Here is a 24,383-nt window from a genome sequence, read left to right as displayed (position 1 = left end):
TGCTAGTCAGGTTGGCTGACTGCCGAGCCATGATGGGAACTCTGAGAACTGCTTTTTAAATCCCACCAACTCCCCATCACTCCCTCCACCAGGGGAAGGCTGCTCGGATAGTAAAATGAACCAGATCCCGGCTCCCCCCTCGCCCAGCATAGGCTATTACTCTCCCCATAGGAGGAACTGACCAGCGAAGGGAATTTGAGTGGTGTTTCTGGACTGATGGATGACACATGGAAATGAGACAAAGGCACAGGGGAGCACAAACTCCAAAGAAGGCCCTGACTGAAACGGGTCCCCCGAGGTCTGCACCCCTGAAGCTGTCCTCCTACCTCAAGGGCAAATGAGCTAGTGACCTGGTGACACTGATGCTGGTGAGGTGTGAGGGGGACGACAGGGCAGAGGAGAAGGACGTGGGATGAGAGCTCGTGCAGCCCCCCTTCCAGAACATCCTACCCCATGCTGACGGAGCTCACCTATAGGTGATGTTGCTTTTTAAGAAAACACTTGCAAAGAATCCAAATCAAGGGATTCTTTTTCCCTCCGTGATTTCGGCTGCCTTTGGTTTAGTGCTGCAAGTTGAGTTCCCCTCACAGTGGGTTCGGGAACATATGGTGAGAGCGATGCTTTCAGATGTGTACGCAGATTGTACCGTCCTTCTAACCAACTCCAGTTGTTCAACACCTGTGATTCCGTTCATCTGCGCTTGTCCACTGAGGAACAGCAGTCACATAGCTTAGCAGGAATCTAGGAATCTCGAGTTTCACCGGGCAGCAGGCTTTGTTCTGCAGCACACACTGTGACCTTAAAGCTCTCTGTCTTGAAAGACGGTTCCCAGGGTTCCCATTGTGGCACAGTGGTTAATGAATCCGACTAGGGTGTTGCGGGTTCAATCCCTGGCCTCGCTCAGTGGGTTAAGGATCCGGCATTGTTGTGAGCTGTGGTGTAGGTCGCAGATGCGGCTTGGATCCCGCATTGCTGTGGCTCTGGCATAGGCCGGCAGCTACAGCTCCGATTGTACCCCTAGCCTGGGAACCTCCATGTGCCACAGGATCGGATCAAGAAATGGCAAAAAGGCAAAAAAAAAAAAAAAAAGACGGTTCCCTCCCACTCTTGCAAAAACATTTCCTTCTTGTTCATGTTTGAAATTGAAGGATGCCCAGAGAGTCTTGGAATGAATGCCCACTCTAGCCAGGTCTTTATTTTTCTTTTTCATGCTATAGTTTATTGAGATATAACTCACATAATGGTAAAATCCAACCACTTATCGTATATAATTAAACAGATTTTACCTTGAACATTTTCATCACTGCATAAAGTAACTTCTTGGAGTTCTCGCTGTAGCTCAGGAGGTTAAGAATCTGACTAGTACCCATGAGGATGAGGGTTTGATCCCTGGCCTCGCTTCATGGGTTAAGGATCCAGCGTTGCCCTGAGCTATCGTGTAGGTTGAAGATGCAGCTCCAGTCCTCCCTTGTCGTGGCTGTGGTGCAGGCTGGCAGTTGCAGCTCTGATTCAACCCTGAGCCTGCGCACTTCCATATGCCGTGGGTGTGGCCCTAAAAAGAGAAAGAAAGAAACTTACTCATTGTAATCACTCTCCATTTTCCCTCAACCTCCCCAACCTCTAAGAAACCACCAGTCTAATTTCCGCCTCTATAGATCTGTCCTCTTTGGGGTATTTCATTTAAATGGGAGCGTATGATATGTGGTCTTCTTTGTCTTCTTTTACTTAGCATGTGTTTTTGAAGGTTACGCCACAGTGTAGCATATGTGGAGTATCTGTATTCCTTTTTATAGCTGAATAATAATCCATTGTATGGATGTACAACAATAAATATATAATTTATTGATCTGTTCATCAGTTGATGGACTTTCGACTTGTTTCCACCTTTTTCCATCCTGCTACGCTTAATCCTGCAGTGAACATTTGCGTACAAGTTTTTATATGCGTATCTATTTTTACGTGGACATTTATTTCCATTCTCTGAATACAGAATTGACAGGTTATAGGTTATTTTTTCGTTTAACCTTTTGAGGGGTTCCCAGACTTTCTCATCGTGCCTTTGGCATTTTACGTTTTAACCTCTAGCTGGGGTTCTTAAATTAGGTCTCTGCCCCACCTGTTGCTCCAGACTCCCCACCAGCTTTCTGGTAAAATGCCTCCACCGGACCCTCCACCGCAGAAGCTCTGATCCTTCCGAAGGATTTGTTTCCATGGTAACATCTAGATGTTCTTGGAGCTGGTGTCACTGGTTTCCTGAAGTGCAGCCCGTTCCTGCTCCTGTGGCTCCACCAGAAACAGTACCCCCGCATCACATCCTTCTCCCGTCCTGGACGACAGACCTTAAGATGGGCAGCCTGTTTTCTCTTCCGCGCTTTCATTGCTGTTGTTTTTCTTCTGCTGCTTGTAGGAGAAGATGTGGGTTATGTGGCGAGCGAGATAACCATGAGTGATGAGGAACGGATTCAGCTGATGATGATGGTCAAGGAAAAGATGATCACCATCGAGGAAGCCCTTGCTAGGGTAAGAGGGCGGAGGGTTGGTTTGCATTTGGAGTCCTTGACTCTTTTTTTTTTTTTTTGGTCATTTTAGGGCCACACCCACGGCATATGGAGGTTCCCAGACTAGGGGTTGAATCAGAGCTGTAGCTGCTGGACTATACCATAGCCACAGCATCGCCAGATCCAAGCCACATCTGCAACCTACACCCCAGCTCACGGCAACGCCCATTCTGGAGGCTGGGGATTGAACCCGCATCCTCATGGATACTAGTCAGATTCATTTCCACGGAGCCATGACAACAGCAACTCCAGTCCTTGACCTCTTTACAAAGTGTTGGGGGGGGGAGGTTGCTATAGACTGAATGTTTGTGCCTTGCCCACCACACACACACAGATTCATATATTAAATCCTAATCTCCAAGCAGTGTTCTTTGGAGGTGAGGCCTTTGAAGGGTGACTGGGTCATCCCACTTACGAATGGGATGAGTGACCTTACAAAAGGGGCCCCAGAGAGCTCCTTCACTCCTTCCACTGTGTGAAGACACATGATAATCTGTAAACCAGGAAGGGGGTCATCATCAGACACTTTGATCTTGAACTTCCCAGCCTCCAAAACGGTGAGAAATTTCTGTTGTTTATAAGCCACTTGGTCTATGGTGATTAGTTATAGCAGCTTAAACAGACTAAGAAAGACAGGGGCATAAAAAGGTATAGGAGTATATCAATATAATTGATAATGATCCATTACTAAAAAAAAAAACTAAGAAAAATGAAACACTGCCATTATAAACATTAGTTCTAGAAGATGCTTTCAACAAACTAAACATTGATCTAAAAGTCAGGCTTTATCTATAAACCTTAAACTTTTGCATACTTTAACTTCTAAGTAGATATTAAATGCAGTTTATTTTGTCATATTTTTTTGCTCTCAGTTAAAATTAAGCACTAAAAGAAGCCTAGTTAACCTTCAGGATACTGGAGATAGCAATTCTTAAGAGATTTCCTGCTTTGTTGTTGCCCAACAAACTTATTATAAATCCTTGGATTTTGACTTTGAACACTTGGTTCGGGACAGTGTAGACAAGTTATAAATTAGGCAGGTTTAGAAATGTCAGGTTACTAAGGAATCCTTGAATGAGCTATGACTTTACCATTACGCAGAATCTTGAAGGTTTGAGAGCTTGAAACAATGACAACTGTACTCACTTGTTTAGACTACCTGACTCTGAACCTCAGTAGTTTAAAAGAACATGTTTAATTTGATGCTGAGACAATGTGTGGGAGGGGGGAAGCCCTTGAGGGGAATAGGGGAATGGGAGGTGGGACCTGTAGTAGGGGGAGACCTGGGGGTCAAGGCCACCACCAGATGCCCATCTGCCAGCCCGTTGATGTGGAGGAGCAAAGGTAATCTCAGCCTCCGATGTCTCTGGTGGGCCAAAGTAGTGATGGAGCAGGTGACAGGTGACAACATCCTGTCTGTCCATGTTGCTCATCACCTGCACCTGCCCTTTACCTTCGGCCTGCTCTACCAAATCCACCACGCCTTCAGCACCCAGCCCAGCTGCTAGTTGGGGCCAAAAGCCCACCCTACATCGTCCTTCCAGCACCATCCCTTGAGCATGCCATAGCCTTTGGGAAAAATCCACCTGAATTCCCAGGACATGCATATGAGAAACACAGATCTGTATTTAGTTTTCCCATAGTAGGCAAGACGTGTACTTCCCTTTCTGGGAGTGAGGCAGCAAAATTACTTTTTTGAATCATAAAAATGAAGATGTGAATGCAGAAGTTGTCTGCAGTCAGCTAACAACATCTGTGTTTGGCAAGGGAGTTGCATAGGATGGACCAGGTTAATGTAGCTTTCTTGGAGCAGAAGCAAATGTTGAAAGTGGCCTTAACAGGAGTTCCCACTGTGGCGCAGCAGAAATGAATCCTACTAGTATCCATGAGAATGTGGGTTTGATCCCTGGCTGTGCTCAATGGGTTAAAGATCTGGTGTTGCCGCAGGCTGTGGCGTAGGTGGCAGACAAGGCTCGGATCTGGCGTTGCTGTAGCTATGGTGTCAGCCAGTGGCTATAGGTCCAATTCAACAACCCCCAGCTATGGGTTCAGCCCTAAAAAGCAAAAAAAAAAAAAAAAAAAGAAAGTGGCCTTAACATAGTCAACACTATGTTGTAATGTGTTGAGGTAGCACATTTCTATAATGGAAAAAGAAACAAAGGAATGCCTTCAAAGCTGAGGAAGAAAAAGATTGTTCGATGCTCTTTCTGATCTGATCATTTTAACAGCTGGCCATTGTTTGCATGGAAAGAAAATCAGACGTCAACTCTATGAAAAAGTGGCACAGGGAGTTCCCTGGCAGCTCAGTGGCTTAAGCCTCTGTAATTATCAGTGCTGTGGCTCAGGTTGTGGCTTGAGTTTGATCCCTGCCCAGGGAATTTTTGTATGTCATAGGTGCCGCCAAAAATAAAATAAAATAATGGCACAGTTGTGTGCAGATTTTTGATAGAGGTTTTAGCCTAGGAGCCTGTCTGTAACAGGTTGGCTGCGTTTGCCTAATTTTTGCAGAGAACTCCTCAAGACATCAATATTTTCTTCTACAAGGCAACTGAGAACCACAGGTTAAAGAAAAAAACTGATAACATTCTCCAAACTTTGTTAGATCCTGCACACAAAGATGGTGTCCTTTGACAGATGATGAAGTAGCAGGGAAGCTTGTTGGCCTGCTCTTGGCAGGGTAGCTTACGCCCTCAGCTACTAGCACCTGCTTGGGTTTGCTTTTAGCCAGAGGCAAAGCACTCTAAGAAAAATAAAGGATCCGCCTCCTTGAACTTAGGATCAGCTCAAAGATCTAAATGTACTTGATTGCTGTATAAAAGAAACATGAAGAGTTAGACCTCCTATAATGACTGTGATGAGAATGATTCTCCAGAACGTCAGGTGTGTTTTTTCCACTGTCAACTCAGAGACTTCAAGACCCATAGGTAGAATGTAGATTTTATTTTATTTTATATATTTATTTATTTATTTTTGTCTTTTTGCCATCTCTTGGCCCGCTCCTGTGGCATATGGAGATTCCCAGGCTAGGGGTCTAATCGGAGCTGTAGCCGCCGGCCTACGCCAGAGCCACAGCAGTCTGCAGCCTACACCACAGCTCACAGCAACGCTGGATCCTTAACCCACTGAGCAAGGCCAGGGATCGAACCCGCAACCTCATGATTCCTGGTCGGATTCGTTAACCACTGCGCCACGATGGGAACTCCAGAACGTAGATTTTAATCCTGACAGTCCCAACCCAGCATCGGGAGAGAGAAGTTTGCCTGTGTTTCCTTTGCCTCCCCCCCCCCTTTTTTTTTCAGGGCCACACCTGCAGCATATGGAGTTTCCCAGGCTAGGGATTGAGTCGGAGCGGTAGCCGCCAGCCTACGCCACAGCCACAGCCACAGCTACATCAGATCCGAGCTGTGTCTGCGACCTACAGCACAGCTCACGGCAATGCCGGATCCTTAACCTCCTGAGCGAGGCCAGGGATGGAACCTGCATCCTCATGGACACTAGTCAGATTCGTTTCCTCTGAGCCACGATGGGCCCTCCTGCCTGTGTGTCATTTGGAGCTAGATGCGCTCCCCAGTACTTGTCCTAGAAGACATTTTGCCTGTGTACAGGTGAATACAAGTAGGTCTACTAGATTTTATCTATATGAATTTGATCTCATGGATGAATGTTCTCCCCCTGTGAAGTATACAGCTATGATTCACATGCCTGAAAACCCAGTTACCAATACAAAGCTAAAAAGGAGAAGGGCTTCAAGGACCTATTGTGTGAAACCCCAGGGTGAGCTGCAAAAGTGTTTGAAGAGGGTGAAGTTTATAAAATAACTCTGTGTACACAGTGTGTAATTTTAAAAGGCAGCAGCTTAATTTAGGATTTTTGTATTTTATTAATAGTTCCATCAGATCGAATGGTATTTTGAACATTTTCTAATAGTTTTATGATGGATCCTTATTCTGTGTATTTTAAGGAGTCCAACATAGGTTTAAAAAAAAAGAAATTGTTTAGGAAGCTCTGGATGATTGGTATATTCTAAACAATGTAGTTTCCAGGCGTGAAATTTCAGAGGTTCGTGGCTCTTGGTAAGTTCAAGGTATTCACATCTTGGACTAGTTCTGCAAGGTATGGAAAGCCAGTGAGATATTTGGAAGTTACAGGTTATTCATTTGTCTGGGTAATTTTTGTGGTGTGTGTGAGATTGGGCGGGTAGGGAGTAAACTGACTTTTACAGCTTTGCGTAAAAGAGAGCGCTGTTGGTTTGGCGTGATGGGGTTAAGCAACGACGGGGCTACGCTGCTGATAAAACCTGTCCTTTGCCATGTTAACTGGGAGCACTGTCTGCAGGAAATTGAGAGAGATCTATGGCCGTGATTTAATAATCGTATTTCCTAAAAATAATGTAAGTATTAATATTAAACACCGCTCCTATGATTTGATCTAATTACTAACTATTACATATTTATTCACCTGATAAATCTGTGTTAGGTTCCACAAGGTCATTTCGGTATTAAAGTCCAAATTAAAGTCTTGTGGGATGAAAAAACCAAAAATACTTGATGTTCCTCCCTGACTTGATTGAGGAATTGACATGTCAAATTTTCCTAATGTCACTCACTCGATTGAGGTTTCGGCATGTGAATTTTTCTTAATCTTCATCATTAACATTTTCCCTAGAAACAGAGCCTGAGATGGGAATTCTTATGCACATGATTTATTGAAGAGCAGCTTTCAGAGGAGGGAGGGAGGGAAGCAGGAGCGGCCGAGGAAGAAGCTGGGCAGAGATGTGATTGCAGGGGAGTCCAGTGTGGGCCTCAGCCTGATCCCCTGGGGGGTGGGGAGATCTGGAAAGTGAATCACACTGGAAAGTTCATCCTGCCAGAGAAAAGGAGGCTGGAAGCTGACTGGGGAGAAGGGAGCAGCCTTCTAATCATCGCTGGGGAGACAACTTCTCTCAACCATGGAAAGTTCTCCTAAGCAGGGTAGAGACGTGCGTCCCTATCTGCAGTAACTGGGAAATTGGCAAACAGTTGGAGAAAGGGAGTCTAGGCATCTGGTATACCAGAGCACAGGCTTAAGAGCTGGGAACCTATAAATATTATTGAATTATTTCTTTGTAGCTGCTACTGTGCATTAATCATTAGAAATTTGGACAACTAGAGAGGCTCATGGAGAGACTCTAGAAGAGCAGTGAAGTGATTGAGGGCTTTTTAAAATAGGTCTCATGGGTTGAAATTGGAAAAGATTTATCTTAGCAGAGAAGCAGAAAAGAACTCACTGTCTTCCAGTACACGAAGGATTATTAGACAGTAGATGTTAAGATGTACTGAGCAGTGTTTTGTTTGGTTTTAATCTCTACTGAGGAGAGAATAAAAGGAAATGGATGCAAATTGCAGCTGGAGGGGATTGAGATTAAATATAAATATTCTTTATAATAAGTGCTGTTAGAAATGGGAACATTTTAGAATCTGTCTCCATGAATGTCTTTAAGATCTTCAAGATAAAATAAGCATTAACCCAGTAAAGATGACATCCCTCTAATAATCATGTCATAGACTTCAAGTGCAGGAAAACTATGAGACTAGGAGAAATAGGATATGAAGGTAGACAGACAGACAGACAGACACACACACTTTGAAAAGTCATTGTTTTAAAACTTTCAGAAGTAAACTGAAACTCTGTAAATTTGCTTTAAAATATACAAGGTTATCAAATAAAGATCAATTGCCTTTGGGAGCAGAGTGGAATATAAAACTGTAATTATGTAAGTAATAACCAGGGTTCCCCCACCCCATGTAAAATGCATTGTAAAAAATTGTTAGGAATTCCTTCCATAGTGCAATTGGTTAAGAATCTGACTGCAGAGGCTGGGGTCTCTGAGAAAGTGTGGCCTTTAGAAAAAAATCACTAGCCATCTTGTTTTGTAATTTTAAAACCTAGCATTTTAACATACAGACGGCTCATACAACTCAACAACAACAAAAAACATCCCAATCAAAATATGGGCAGAAGCCCTAAATAGACATTTCTCCAAAGATAACATACGGATGGCCAGTAGGCCCATGAAAAGATGCTCAGCATCGCTAGTTATTAGAGAAATGCAAATCAAAACCATAATGCTTGGCCATCATTAAAAAGTCTGCAAACAAATGCTAGAGAGGATGTGGGGAAAAGGGAATGCTCCTGTATTGTCAGTGGGAATGTAAAGTGATGCAGCTACTATGGAGTTCAGTGTGGAGGTTCCTCAGAAAACTAAAAATAGAGCTGCCATATGATTCAGCAATTCCACTCCTGGGCATATACCTGGACAAAACAATGATTCAAGGGGATACATGCACCCCAGTGTGCATTGCAGCACTATTGACAATAGCCAAGACTTGGAAACAACCCAAATGTCCAATAGATGAATGGATTAAGAAGTGTGGTACATTTATACAATGGAATACTACTCAGTCAGAAAGAAGAATGAAATCATGCCATTTGCAGCAACATGGATGCAACTAAAGATTCTCATACTAAGTGAAGTAGGTCAGAAAGAAAGAGACAAATACCATATGACATCACTTATATCTGGAATCTAATATATGGCACAAAGGAACCTATCTACAAATCAGAAACAGAGTCACAGACATGAAGAACGGACTTGCCTTTGCCAAGGAGAAGGGAGGGAGGGAGGGGGAGGGATGGACTGGGCGTTCGGTGTCAGTAGATGTGAACTATTAAATTTAGAGAGGATAAACAACAAGGCACTGCTCTATAGCACAGGGAACTCTCTCCAGTCTCCTGGGATAGACTGTGGTGGAAAATAATATTTACGGAAAAGAATGTGTAGAAGTTCCCGTTGTGGCTCAGTGGAAACAAAGCTGACCGGTATCCATGAGGACATGGATTTGAACCCTGGCTCTGCTCAGCTCTGGCATTGCCATGAGCTGCAGTGTAGGTTGCAGACATGTCTCAGATCTGCAGTCGCTGTGGCTGTGGTGTTGGCTGGCAGCTGTAGCTTGGATTTGACTGCCAGCCTGGGGAACTTCCATATGTTGCGGGTGTGGCCCTAAAAAGACAAAAATTGGGTATATGAGTATAACTAAGTTGCTTTGCTGTGCAGCAGAAATTAGCACAACATTGTAAATCAGCTGTAACTAAAAAAACCCCCAGCATTTTGAAATTAGGGAATTAAAAAAGGTAAATTTAGACAGAACACAAATTTGAATCTATATCGGAAGAAGCTCATGTGCTCTTAAGCCCCAAGGTAAATAGTGGAAATGGACAGATAGCAAAAGAAAAATATTAAGTCTGTTTATGATTGACTAGTTAGGCATTTTTTTGTTTTGTTTTCCTAAAGATGAAGCTTTTATTTAGTGGCTCCTACAAGTTGGGGCTAAGGTCAAATGTAAGCATAGAGCAGAGACCTTGAGAAAAAAATGATAGCCTCATTTTTCAGCAGACAGCTATTTCAATCATACAGGAAGAATCTTGCACTTCAGAAGCCAATACATCTGTAAAGAAAAGCATTCTAATACATCACTTAAATGTATGACAGAAATTAGAACAGTATTAATCCCCCTAATATAATAGAAAGGTTAAAATAATATTAAGGGCCCCAATAGCAAAAATGTAGATAACCTGAGTTTTATCTTAAACCACAAGAATGATAATAATTACACTGTAATAATAAGTCTACTGCATGGGTACCACTGTCTTACTTCATTTTGGTAAAAGTCCTGTGAGATAGTTTATTGTCATCCCATTTTCTGGGTGAAGAAACTGAGATGCAGAGAGGTTAGGTAATTTGCCCAAGGGCTCCCAGGTATTTGGGAGCCCTTATCTGTCAGTCAATACTGTTTACCTTTCCCTCGTCCATTTCCTGACACAGGTGTGCATAGAAAAAAAATTCATCATAGAAATAATGCTTTGGGAAGTTGCTTTTTCCTAAAAGAGTGGCATTGCCACGTCCACATAGCTCCAGAGATTAAGCACAGCCCTGGCACCATCTCCTGGGCTGTCTGTTTATCTTGTTTCTGGTTTTTTGGGTTTTTTTGGGGTATATTGATTCATGGAGCATGATTTGCTCAATGTCTTAAGTTGGTATTTAAAAACTGTTTTATAACAGGAGTTCCCCTTGTGGCTCAGCGGAAACAAATCCACCTAGCATCCATGAGGATGTGGGTTCAATCCCTGGCTCTCAGTGGTTTAACTGTCTGGCGTTGCCATGAGCTATGGTGTAGGTTGCAGCCAAAGCTTGGATCCCGCATTGCTGTGGCTCTGGTGTAGGCTGGCAGATGTAGCTCCAATCTGACCCCTAGCATGGGAACTTCCATATGCCACGAGTGCGGCCCTAAGAAGAAAGGTAAAATAAAATGAAATGAAACTGTTTTATAACAGAATTTTAATGCAGTGACAACTTAATTATAATATGTAGTGAATTAAATTCCTACCTGTTTTACGAAAACACACCTGGCACTTTTCCCTCTTACCATTCTTGAAGATCCTTCATCTAATTCTGGTGGGTTAAATTGGTTAGTTTTCTGTAATATTTCATTTGTCTTTCCATGTTTTTCAAAAAGTGGAAACCTAGTTTTTAAGCCCAAATTTTAAATGTCTGACCATATCCTAGATAGGTATTACTTTCCTCTCAATTATAGATCCACAGTGCATCCCATGACCCTTGTTAGGTGATAACATTGAACTGTAACTTTGGGGCAACCAAGAACAGGACAAGCAAGTGCTTTTTAAAAAAATCCATTTTGGAGTTCCCCCCTAACTAGCAGGTTAAGAACCTGACTAGTGGCCATGAGGATTCGGGTTCGATCCCTGGCTTTGCTCGGGGGGTTAAGGTTCCAGCATTGCCGCAAGCTGTGGCGTAGGTTGCAGATTTGGCTCAGATACGGCATTGCTGTGGCTGTTATATAGGCCAGCAGCTGCAGCTTCAATTCAACCCCTAGCCCAGGAACTTCCATCTGCCACAGGTATGGCCCTAAAAAGAAAAAAAATAATAATAAAAAATCCATTTCAGGCTTCCACCTCTGTTTGACTAAAATGTCCTTATCCTACACGTTGTGTCCAAGAGAGGTAATCCAGAGGCCAAAGTATAATTTCTGTTATTAAACCAATAATTTAATGGAGAAAGATGAGTTTAGATGTTGGAGGATGTCGGGGAGGAGATCAAAGTTCTTTTTGGAACAAAGAATGCAAAGAGTGTTGTGCCTGTAGGTGTGATTTAGCTACAAATCTGCAAGGCAGGGCGAGTATCTCCTCTAGGTTTTGGGACCCTTGTCTTTGGCTGGCCCTTAGTCACAAACTGTGGCACGAAGAAGGTGCCCGAGTGTTTCCTCCACTGCTTGGGACACAGCCTCAGCTTACTGCCAGTTCAGTCTCTTACTTTCTTTTGTTGCAGCTCAAGGAGTATGAGGCCCAGCACCGGCAGTCAGCTGCCTTGGACCCTGCTGACTGGCCAGATGGTTCTTACCCAACATTCGATGGCTCATCAAACTGCAATGTAAGTTTACCATCTCTTTGAGCATCTTAACCACTTCCACCAAAAAAGGCCAGCCCGCACAATTTCAGCCTTTAGACTTTTTGCAATTACCAACTCTCACCCGGATCTGAGAAGGGGCATCGCCTCTGATGTGTTACTGTTGCACGCTGTTTTGTTTTGTTTTAATTTTAATTGTGGTAAAGTAGATACAACTTAAACTTTAGCAGTTGTAAGCATTTTAAGTGTTTAGTTCAGTGGCATTAAGTACATTGACACTGTTGTGCAACCATCTCTACGACCTACTTTGGGAACTTTTTCATCATCCAAAACGGATATTCCATCACCATTAAACAGTAACTGTCCATTCTGGCGCCACATTCTCCAACTCCTGGAAACCACATTCAACTTGCTGTGTCTATAAATTTGACTGGTCTGGGTACTTTACATAAAGGAAATCATGTCCTAGGTCTGGTTTATTTTCAGTTAACACCATATTTTCAAGACTCACCCACATTACAGCTGTGCTGGATCTTCATTCCTTTTTATGGATGAACAGTATTGCATGTATATACCACATCTTGTCTAACCATTCATCTGTTGATAGACACTTGGGTATTTGTAGCTTTTGGCTAGTGTGAATATTGCTGTTATCAACATTGGTGTACAAGTGTCTGAATCCCTGCTGTCACTTCTTTTCAGTATGTACGTAGCAGTAAAATTTCTGGATCTTAACAGTATTTCTGTGTTTCACTTTCTGAAGAGCTGCTCTCCTGTTCTCCCTGGTGGCTGCACCACTTTATATTCCCGACAGCCGCATGAAAGTTCCAGTTTCTCTGCTTCCTTGCCCATACTTGGAAAATTCCCCTTTTTTGATACTAGCCATCCTTTTCCTTCCTTCCCTCCTTCCTTTCTCTTTTTATGGCCACACGTGTGACATATGAAAATTCCTAGGCCAGGGGTCAAATAGGAGCTGCAGTTACGGACCTATGCCACAGATTGTGACAACGCTGGATCCTCAACCCATGGAGTGATGCCAGGGATTGAACCCGCATCCTCACAGACACTATGTCAGGTTCTTAACCTGCTGAGCCACAATGGGAACTCCTGACAGTTTTTAATTTTCAAGTCCAGTTTACATTTGCTTTTGGTGTCAGATACAAGAAATCATTGCCAAATCTATTGTCCTAAAGATCTTCTCCTATGTTTTCTTTTAAGAGAGTATGGTTTTAGCTCTTATGTTGACGTCTGTGACCATTTAAAGTTAATGTTTGTATATGATATAACATACGGGTCCAACTTCCTTCTGTTGCAGGTAGATACCTTGTTTTCCCAGAACCATTTGTTGAAAAGACTGACATTTTCCCTATGAATGGTCTTAGCACCTTTCCCCCCCTTTTATTTTGCTTTTTGGCATATGGAGGTTCCCCAGCTAGGGGTCAAATCAGAGCTATAGCTGCCGGCCTCTGCCACAGCCACAGCAACATCAGATCCTATGCCACAACATCTGTGACCTACACCACAGCTCACGGCAACGCCAGATCCTTGCCCCACTGAGCAAGGCCAGGGATTGAACCTGCAACTTCATGGTTCCTAGTCAGGTTTGTTTCCGCTGCACTACGATGGGAACTCCTTTTTGAAAATGAATTGACCATACACGTGAGGGTTTATGTCTGGGCTGTCTTATTTATTCATTTATTCCATTGGTTTGTATGTCTGTCCTTGGCAGGTATCATACTGTTTTGATTAACATAGTTTTGTTGTAAGGTTTGAAATTGGGAAGTGTGAGCCCTCCAACTTGGTTCTTCTTTTTCAGATTGTTTTAGCTATTGAAGTCCCTTGAGATTCTATATGAATTTTAGGATGGGTTTTTCTATTTCTGCAGAAAGTGCCATGTGATTTTAATAGGAATTACATTGGATCTGTAGATTGATTTGGGTAGATCAGAGAACTTCATATTGTTAAGATGACAGTACTTTTTTTTAGTGTCTTCTTGGGAGTTCCCTGGTGGTTCATTGGGTTAAGGACCCAGCATTGTCACTGCTGCAGTTCAGGTCACTGCTGTGGTTTCAGTTCGATCCCTGGCCTGGGAATTTCCACATGCCACAGGTGCAGCCAAAAAAAAAAAATTTTTTTTTAAATATTTATGTATTCTTAAACTTCTTTCAACAGTTTTGTACTTTTCAGTGTGTAAGTCTTTCCTCTTTGAGTAAGTTTATTTTTAAGTATTTTTAATGCTATTATAAATGAAATTGTTTTCTTAATTTCTTTTTTGAATTGTTCATTGCCAGTATATAAAGATGGAACTGATTTTTGTATGTTAATTTTGTATCTTGCAACCTTGCTGAATTTCTTTATTAACTCTAACAGGTTGTGTGTGTGTGTGTGTGTGTGTGTGTGTGTGTGTGTGTATGTGTTTTCTACATATTAAACCCATGTCGCTTGTGAACAGAGGCAGTTTTACTTCATTTTCAGTTTTAATGTCTTTTATTACTCATGTTATTTTAATGCCATCAAAACAGTGGAGTTCCACCAGGACCATAAGAGTAATTCCAGATTTTCCAATAGACATTTCCAAGTGCCATCATCAAACTGCATGGGGCGTGGTGAAGGGAGTTAGCCTTTTCACCTGCTACACAGTTATTTTGTCCGTTAGGCTATCTCTTCCCTTACGTCTGGAGGCAACTCTGCCTCCATGTCTTCAGCCTCTTGCTTCCTTTTGTCGGTGCTCCGTCCAGCTTATCATCTTTCCAAAACCTACCTCTTTCCTTATATTCCTGTTTTTCAAAAAGCCCTGATGATTTTCCAGTTTTATAAGAGAAATCCCAAACATCTGGGGATGCTGAAAACCCTATGTGGAGTTCCCTGCTTATTCAGCGGGCTAAGGATCCAGTGTTGTCACTGTTGTGGCTCTGGTTACAGCTGTGGAGTGGATTCAATCCCTGGCCTGTGAACTTCCGCATGCCGTGGGTGCGGGAGGGGAAAAACAAAAAACGAAAAACCCTGTGGGATCTGGCTTTAGTCAGTTTCTCCCATCCATCACCCTCGGCCCCAGTCGCCTCCACTCCACCCACTTTCGACCTTGCTGGCACTGCTGATCACACCTTGTATTTTCACCCTCTCTGCTTTAATGTGGGCATTTCCTCTACCTAAAATGTCTTCCTCCAAATTCTTCCTGGTAAAAATCTATGCATCCTTCAAGATGAAGCCTAGCTGCCTCCTCCTCTGAAACTTTAGCCTCTTCAAGGATATTTTATCGCTTTCTATTCTGTGCTTTGTTAAAGTAACTTTCGACATGAAACCTAGCAGCCGTCGTGGAGTGTCCGCATTAATTGTATATATTTCAGCCTCTGTGGAAATTGTCAGCTCCTTGAGTAAGAAAGATAGGCTATCTTCTCTTTGTGTCTCCATTGCAGGCCTAACCCGCTGTCCACCTCATATAACCTGTCCGAGAAATATTCAGTGAACAAATTTGTATTTCAGTGGTCATCCTTCCTGCTGCTTTAGGAGTATGTTTTATGTCTTGCAACTACAGACTCAGTCTTTACGCTTCCTTTGCATCTAAGTAACAAGAGATGTTACATCAGAGGTTAATGTCACCCTCCCACAACCTTCTTGCCCCTGATTTCCTGAATTGAGCACCTAGATTTCTATTGCAGCTTAAAACAGCAAAACCAAACCAAACAAACTGCTCCTCCCCGCAAACCCAAAAAACATAGTTATTAATTTGCAAGCCCTGACTGGTTGGTTTTTGTGTGAAAGAGACTGAGACGTTACCATGTATAATGATAAATGTGTCGTCTGCTCGCCAGCAGCGCGTCCTGGGACTATGAGGTAATCAAAGGAACTGGGTCCGTGGTTTTCCATGTGCCGTTTTGGGTCTCTTATCCCCTAGTCCTAACAACCAACATAATCTAAATGTAAATCAGGAACCCAAAGGATCTTGAAGAAGAAATACAGTAACTCCAGACTGATGGGATTCAAGGCCCACTCACAGAGGGAGCACAAAGACCTGTTTGTCCACAGTGGGTCCTTTAGTGACAGTCTCACTGTCAGCTGTCCTGATGAATAGCATCTGAGGCAAGGGAGAGGTTATAGGACTTTATCCATTCAGAGACACAGGCCTGTAGGAAAACCTCCTACCTCGATGGCAAGAAGAGAGGCTTGTCCCGTTTACGAGGAAGGTACCGTACATGGAGGACTGCAGGCATTTTGAACGAGCTGCTAAGAAAGTGTTATTAAGTGTTGGTGCGTTGGGTCCCTTTCAGAGGGTGAGGGTGCATCAGAACCCTTCCCTCGATATTGACTGAGAGAATGAAGGCGGTCCTTAGAAGTTGGACATTCATTCTCTCGAGCATTGCTTTGTTCGTGTAGAAGATATTCATGGAGCGCTTGGTCTGTGTCGGGTTTCGTGCTCCATATCCAGGCTGCAAAGGTGAAGGAGAAGGAGGGGCCCTGCCCCGGGGGAGTTTATGCTGCAGTGCAGAGGATAACCCTCCCATGTGCTCATGCAGACTCGAGAGTCTTCTACCCACTTCTCTTATTAGCCCCTCAGCGCACTCTTTCTTCATAGATGGCTCAAAACATAAGCTCAGCCCTTCCTAGTTGGACGAAGGGCCGGGGGTACCCTATGCTCTGTCCCCTTGCAGCTCAGTTTCCCAGGAGCTCTAAAATGACTTGTCTCTTTGCGGAATGATGTCGATGAAGACAGCCTACTCAGAGGGGAGAACTTTCTAAAGAAATGTCGTTCAGCCCGTGTGTTTTGCTGGCTGCCTTTGTGCAACCAAGCCACGCCCACTCGCAGTCGCTGCGTTCGTGACTGTAACGACCACCCTTACAGTCGTATGAACTGTATGAACTTACATGCGTATGAAGTTCGCATGAACTTGATTGTGATCCCAATGTACGTGACACTCGCCCCTCTTACCCTGATTTCAGTCTGTCCTCTGTTTTTGTGGAAACTCAGCAAGAAACTCCATCCAAAATATTCCTCTTCACTGATGCTCCATTTGCCTGATAGCAGAGTAATTAATTTCGGATAATTCCCACTGTGTCCTACTCCAGCCGCCTTGGCTTCGGTGCTTTGATTATCTTTTATGCGAGGGCCAGGACTTTTCAGTTTTCTATCGATTCTTTTCTGTACTGAGATGTAAATAGCCCACTGGCCATGTCGGGAATGCCCAGGCCATGAAAGTTTCAGAGATCATAAGGCCTTTGTCACCAGACCTCAATGCCTATATTGATGCCTGTCGTGCTTTAGGATTTCATTTGCATTGATCGTAGGCTTCCCCACCCCCAGAACTGGCATTAGATAATTGCATGTTGCTTCGCAATAAATCCATATTCACATTCTCGGTTTCCAAGAGTGTAAAGTACTAAAGATAGTTACCAGGGGAAGTGAAAAATAGCTTTCTCTTTGCCAGAGGGGAATCTGGTCTCTGCTGTTTTTCATTAATAGCAAACTTCTGTTGTGAGTGTTAGAGTTTTTAAAAAGAATTTCTGGTTGAGTACTTCACTGGATTCCTTGTTAAACAACTGAATGTTTGTTTTATTTTACTTTATTTTAATTCTGTTGCCTTTTTACAATTATATTCAATTTGTGATGTCATGCCAATTTCTGCTGTACAGCAAAGCAACCCAATCATGTATATATATATATATATATATATATATATATATATACACATTCCTTTTCTCACGTTACCTCCCATCATGTTCTATCCCAAGAAACTGGATATAGTTCTGTGTGCTGTACAGTAGGCCCTTACTGTCTGTCCATTCTAAATGGAATAGTTTGCATCTGCTAACCCCAAACTCTTAGTCCATCCCATGCCCTCCCCTGAATGTTTAATAATTTCCATTTTATTTTAGTAACTTTTGTTTTCATTTGCCTCCTGCGGAAGGAGGGTGGTAAGAGTTCTCATCTTAAGCTTGCATCCTTGTGCGTTGAGGTGCGGCTTACCTTCTGATTAAGAAAATGTTGAAAGAAATTGTGCTCTCTGCCTTACTGGGGTTTAAAGATTTTTACTCAAGGCATACGTTTTAGTAAATTGTAGTTTTTGCTTTTACAGAATTGGTAGGTAAGAGTTGGTGAGCTGTACTTGAAATGTTTGCTGGGAAATCTCTCTTTCCAAAAAATATCAAATTGTCAATTATTTGATTATGATGCTATTTTAATTATTTTTTAAAATATACAATGCATAAAGAAAAATTAAAGCAACAGCAAAGACAGTGAAGCACCAGAGCTCTTAGGGTCCTTTGCAGACATCTATTTTGGTCGCATTTAGTTGTTTCACTTCATACAAACTGTGTTTCCAGAAAAAGTTGGAATTACATTTCCCTGTCTGGATTTCCTTATGAGAATGAAGCAACTGTGGTGACATGTTTGTGAAGTGAGTTATTTTGTAAAGCAAGTCATTGTTTCATAATCGATCGCTTTTACATTTGGGGGAAATTTAGAGTTGGGAAATATTTATGCAGCGAGCGCTGTGTTATCACTGTGGTGTTATAACAACACCTCATAGCCATATGTGCATCTCTTCACAGCCTTTCTTTCATTCCAACTCTGAGTATATCTTTGCCACTAACCTGCGGAGCCATGTGGTTGAACTGTGTCCAGATTTGGTGTAACAGAGACACAATGTCAAGTGATAATTTCTTCCACTTTTTACAAAACACTATTTTAAATGTTTCCCTGATTGAGGGCTTTCCAGGTCACAGCTAAAATATCCCCATATTGTTGGCATGATGTGAGACTGGGTGAATCTTTTTGGGGCTTTCTAAAATTATAAACCATAAATTTGGCCCTTGCCAGGAGATGGCTTTTGCTGAGGCTTTTCAGAGTTGTTTCACCTGCCTCAGTTACAGCCATTGTCTTCCAGCCAGAAGATTCAGGTCTGTTGTTTTGGAAGGAGATGCTGGCTATAGCCTTAGTCTAATCTAGAACTTTCTTACAGATAATGTGCTGAAAGCCAGGAGAGCATTCCACGAAGTTACTTTTTTAATGGTTTCTCGGGTGAATGGTTTGATTTCTATTACGGCCAGAGAAAAGGTGGACAATTTAATCATTTAATACAGAATGTGGTCAGAGAACAGAACTCACGCCTTGGAGTGCTCTTCAGCGGCAGAGTGATGCTTCTGATTGTCTAAGAGGTGCCTGTAAATCCACAATGCTCTTCTTAGAGTCCATTATTCTGGATCGAACTAGATTTTTTTTTTTTTTTAAATCTGGCTATTCTTTTTTTTTTTTTTTTGCATTTTATGGCCACACCTGCTGCATATGGAAGTTCCCAGTCTAGGGGTCAAGTCGGAGCTGCAGCTGCAGGCCCACACCACAGCCACAACATAGGATCCAAACTGCATCTGTGATCTGTGCTGAAGCTCTTGGCAACACCAGATCCTTAACCCACTGAGAGAGGTCGGGGATCGGACCCACATCCTCATGGATACTAGTTGAGTTTGTGACCCGCTTGAGCCACAATGGAACTCCCAAATTTGGCTATTCTTAAGTGTAATTAATGAAATTAAAATAATTCTTATTTTGAATATTTTTCTTATACTAGAATGAACTTACAGAGAATGTCTATATGTTAAAATTTATCATAGAGTTCCCTGATGGCTCAGTGGGTTAAGGATCTGGTGGTGTCGCTACAGAGCCTTGGGTCACTGTTGTGGCAAAGGTTTGATCCCTGGCTCAGGAACGTTCACATGCTGCTGGTGTGACCAAAAAAAATTTATCAGAAGTTTTATTTTTATACTGCAAAGGTATTAAAAGAAAAGAGAAACCAGTATTATTAGTTTTTGTTGTTTGGGGAAATCTGATTCTGAAAGAAGACCTTTTTTTTAGTGAAAATACATGATGAATTTACAGAATTGTCTCCTACATATAGAGAGTACCAGCAATTTTTAAAAAATGTGCTTTTTGTATTTTTGCTGAGTTTGAGTGAATATTTATGGGCTGCACAAACCCTGTGAAGATTCACATAGACCTCAGTATTAGATGAGACAGTAGAAGCCCAGTAAAGGTATCTTCATGAAAGTGACGGACCTTCTTTCCACCGTCTTTCTGCTCTTATTGGTTTTATAAGGAAACTTAGGAAGGAATAGATTCCAGGCATAAAAGTAGCTTTTTATGAACGTAAGTTACCATTTGCTTTTAATCGTGTTTATATTTTTTCTTTGAATCTCTTTTCCTAGAGATTTTTTTTTTAACTCAATATATAGGTTTCAGCTTTAAAGGATTCTAATCAGCAAACTCGGGTAAATTTTGATGGGTGGCTAGAAAGCGGTTCTACTTGCTGTAGCTTTAATGCTTATACCAGCCAGGCTTACGTACAGGATGGTTAGATGGGTGCTTTGGCTCTTTATTTCTTGAACAGAAGAAGAGCTTTACGCAAACTCATTTGACTTGTAATATGACCAGGAGAGAGAGGAGAAATATGACCTAACGTTCATCTGCCAGAGGGTTTTGGTACCCTGTATCTTTGGGACAGACATATTTATGCCGCCCTGTGTTACACCATGCCAAAGTAATTAACATTTTTCTAAATATCTCTAAATGCAACTAGGTTAAAAATACCTTCTCTGGATTCTGGTCTTTTAATGCATTCTTGAAGCCCTGAGTTGATTCTTCAGACTTTTGTAGATCGCTCAGGTGGGAAGAGGAAGACATATTACTCTTAATTTTAGCAAAAGTGATTCTGAAACTAAAATGATAGTAAAATAGGGACATATAACCATTCTCTTTGGAAGCCTAGAAGTAATGATTCTTAGACCCGTGGCTTTATGGCGAGACTCAAAGACAAAATCAGTCCATTGGAATAACATGTGTAGCAAAGTCTGTGAGAAAGTTGCGTTTCATTCTCACTGGGCATAAGCTCACCAAGACAGCACTGCTTCGATGACTTCTTGTCATTTCTTCCACACCACCCTCCAGCCCCAGCCTTCTCCCTGGGAGAAGGGCCAAGTTTGAGGCCTGTGTTTGCTGTGGGTCCCTTGAGAGCGTTGTCTTTAAACACTTAGGAAGGAAGGAGGCTCTGGCCTCGGGAAAGTGGGCCCTTGCCCAGTGTGGGCAGGCCAGGGGGCTGCTTAAGCTCACAGACACGAGTCAGATTTTGGGTTCAGACCCCAGCTCTGCCACCTCTTCACTCTACATCTGAGGGTGAGTTGTTTCATCTCTTTGAGCCCCCATTTCCTCATCTGGAAAACAGGGCCAGGGGTCAACAACACCCAGTGAGTGCCACGCTCTAGGGCTTGATATGAACATCTTCTCCCTTCCCATTAGCTGTCGTTCTGACAACACTTGAGTTCCTGGAAACGTTTCATTTTTGTTCATGCCACTAATATGGTAGCCGTGCATATACATGGGCATGTTGTGGCTGGGAGTTGTCAGACTAGCTTAATGGAGATAGTGTGTGTTGACTTGGTTGTGCTTTTTCCCCCTTCGGTTTATTTTCTCTTTCAGAAGGTGTAAGTGGGCTTAGGGGTGAGCTGGATATCTTGTCAGTAACATATGTGGTCTTAGAATTACTGTTTGGGGAAAATAAGCAGATAAGTGTACTGAAATTACCCAGGGCCACATTTTGCATGTGGATATGCACTTCCATACCTGTTATGTTGGGGGCACGCTTACTGCAGGTCCAGAAAGAGCTGAAAATCTGGCTCTTTGCACCTGGCAGACTCGCCAGGTACATCTGTGCTCACTGGTTTGCACAGGGTGCTATCTGCAGACTCCCCTCAACATATCAAGGGCCACATGAACCAAAATAATGACCACATATCCAGATACCACCTAATCTGAGGATTGCCTCACTTATTGTTAACATTTAAAAAATTTAAGCTAGCTTTTGGGAATGTTGTAGTCTGTTATTCCTTTTATTTGCTTGAACCATGTAAACTGGAGATAGTAATTAGCTTTGACCTATAAAAATGCCAATTTCACTTGTTCAACCTGATACATAAATACGAAACAAGATAGGCCACATTTTCCCTGCTAGCTGATTATATCTAAATACAGATATTTGTAATATAATCTGGGTTAAGGATTGGCATTTCGATTTGCAGTGCTAATTTTTTTTTTTTTTTTTTTTTGCTTTTGGGATCAACTTCAGGGAGGTTGGAGTAAGAGGATTTCCATTACTTGTTAAATGATGTTGACTCATCATCTGTTAGTTCCCCATTTGCCCGGGTACCAAATCTTATATAATGGATGGGTTGGAGCAATACCCAGGCCATGTCATAATTCATGAGTCAGAGTCAGACCCAAGGCCACTTCCAGCAAGCCAACTAACTGAAGTCACAGGCTGCCCAGCACTTGTTCAGAGCTCATTTGAACTGTAATGAGTTACCCATTCTATCAAAACTCTAAAAAAGCTATTAAAAAAACTATACTCAGTCATCAGTGACATTCATTTGGAAAGCAATATTTTAACACAACCAAACTCTGATCAAGTTCTAATTGTTCACAGAATAATTGATAGAAATATCCCTTTATTCTCTTTTCTGTCCCTGTTCCTCTCCCTCTTTGTGCCACACCCTCTGGCATCCCTTGTTTACCGTATTATTACTAGTCTAATTCTAATAATAGTATTGCATAATTAGTTCCTGCAAAGAGACTTCTTGCCCTACAATTTGGACCCAGAGTGTAGGTGAAAGAATGCCACCTTGAACATTCTTTTACTCCTTCATTGCGCAAACATTACTGAGTATCTACCACATTATCAGCCCCTAAACACAGGGATTTATATTTAAGAAGAAGAGACAGACAAACAGATAGCATGGTTGTGGCCTTAATTGGAATTGCTCTACCTGGCATGTTAAGTACACACAGAAAGTCCAGTAAGCCCCAGAGAGGAGAGCGTGGAATGCCCAGAGAAGATGACTGAGACCAAGCAAGAGCTCGCCAGGAGAAGAAAGAGAAGCCTGTTAGGTAGAGGGAACAGCAAAACCCATAGCTTAGGGGAAGAGATGGGTAAATCTTCCAACTTGGGTTATGGGAGAAAATGGATTTAAATTATCTAGATTTTTTCAATTTCATTATTTTTACTTACACAACATTGATTCTAATCTTTGCTCATTCTTATTTATAAATTTGTCCTTAAATAGGTTATGTGGGCCTCTATCTTCTTATTACTGAGATTTTAAAATTCCATCTAGTTCATGTTTTTCATCTTGTCTTTGAGGTCTCATTTAAGTGAACTCATGTTCTTCTGAAATTATTATGTAGAGAAGTAATTGTTAGGAATTTCTTCCTGTTCCTTGAGGGATGTTTTCTTCTGATAGAGAGATGGGATCAAGAGATAGAATCTTTGTGTTTGTCCATGACTTCTCTCTCCCTCCCTCTCTTTCTCCATCTCTCTCTCTCTCTGTCATACCACCCCCCATTATAGTTTGTTTGAGTAGTTGTCATACATGTCTTTTCATTTTGATCATGCTTGGATAGCTCAAGTCAGGTTTTCTCTGTGTGTTGATATAATGAGGAGGGCTTTATTTTGTAATCCATTCATGTTTTTTGTTGCTATAACTTGGGGAAGCAGGAAAACCCAACTGCGGTGGAAGGTGCTCTTCGCTGGGATCCCTGCACTGCACTCAGCCTTCTCTGCTAAGACTTTGTCATTTATGCTGTTGCTGTTGTACTGCTGCATGGCTCACGTTGCTTGGTTCAGGGTGGGGGGATGGGTGGGCCATGGCTAGTCTGCTTTTAATTCATTCCTGCAATTCCTGGTGAATTTCTTTTTTTCTTTTTTTTTCTTTCTTTTTTTTTTTTTGTCTTTTTGCTATTTCTTTGGGCCGCTCCCACGGCATATGGAGGTTCCCAGGCTAGGGGTTGAATCGGAGCTGTAGCCACCGGCCTACGCCAAAGCCACAGCAACGCGGGATCCGAGCCGCGTCTGCAACCTACACCACAGCTCACGGCAACGCCAGATCGTTAACCCACTGAGCAAGGGCAGGGACCGAACCCGCACCCTCATGGTTCCTAGTCGGATTCGCCAACCACTGCGCCATGACGGGAACTCCCCTGGTGAATTTATAAAGACTGTTTCAATCAAGTTCAGCCCTGCTATGGACTTTCCATTTTTTCACTCATATTCCCTTGAAGCAACTTCTGGTGCTCCTACATCAGAAAAAGATAAAGAAGGCTACACAGTTGGCTTCCTTCTAAATTTGAAGTGATATGAAATAATTCTCAAGATTCCCACCAGTGTAGCTTTTAGACAGCGGTTTTTCTGTGGGTCTTCAGAAATGTGTCTCTTAGCTTGATCATGGAGTTTTGAAGTTTAATGTATTAGGTTCTGTACCTTTGTTTGTGTGCCCTTGGTGGGGTGTTTTTGCCAGTTTTTAGAAATTTTGCTTTTTAGGGCACTATT

At 42.4% G+C, this 24,383-nt stretch overlaps 1 protein-coding gene across 1 annotated transcript in view; it reads left to right on the top strand.

The window, feature by feature from the left end:
* Positions 1-24,383, top strand: part of SASH1 (SAM and SH3 domain containing 1) — a 202,847-nt gene that overhangs the window by 125,192 nt on the left and 53,272 nt on the right. The window contains exons 7-8 of the mRNA XM_047769981.1: positions 2,408-2,520; positions 11,941-12,042. Coding sequence (XP_047625937.1) covers positions 2,408-2,520; positions 11,941-12,042 — 215 coding nt within the window. The remainder of the gene's footprint in view (positions 1-2,407; positions 2,521-11,940; positions 12,043-24,383) is intronic.

This window comes from Phacochoerus africanus, chromosome 2 (genome assembly GCF_016906955.1).
Source record: "Phacochoerus africanus isolate WHEZ1 chromosome 2, ROS_Pafr_v1, whole genome shotgun sequence".
NCBI lineage: Eukaryota > Metazoa > Chordata > Mammalia > Artiodactyla > Suidae > Phacochoerus > Phacochoerus africanus.
The sequence above is the reverse complement of the archived record's forward strand: the minus strand, read 5'-3'. Positions and strand labels throughout refer to the sequence as shown.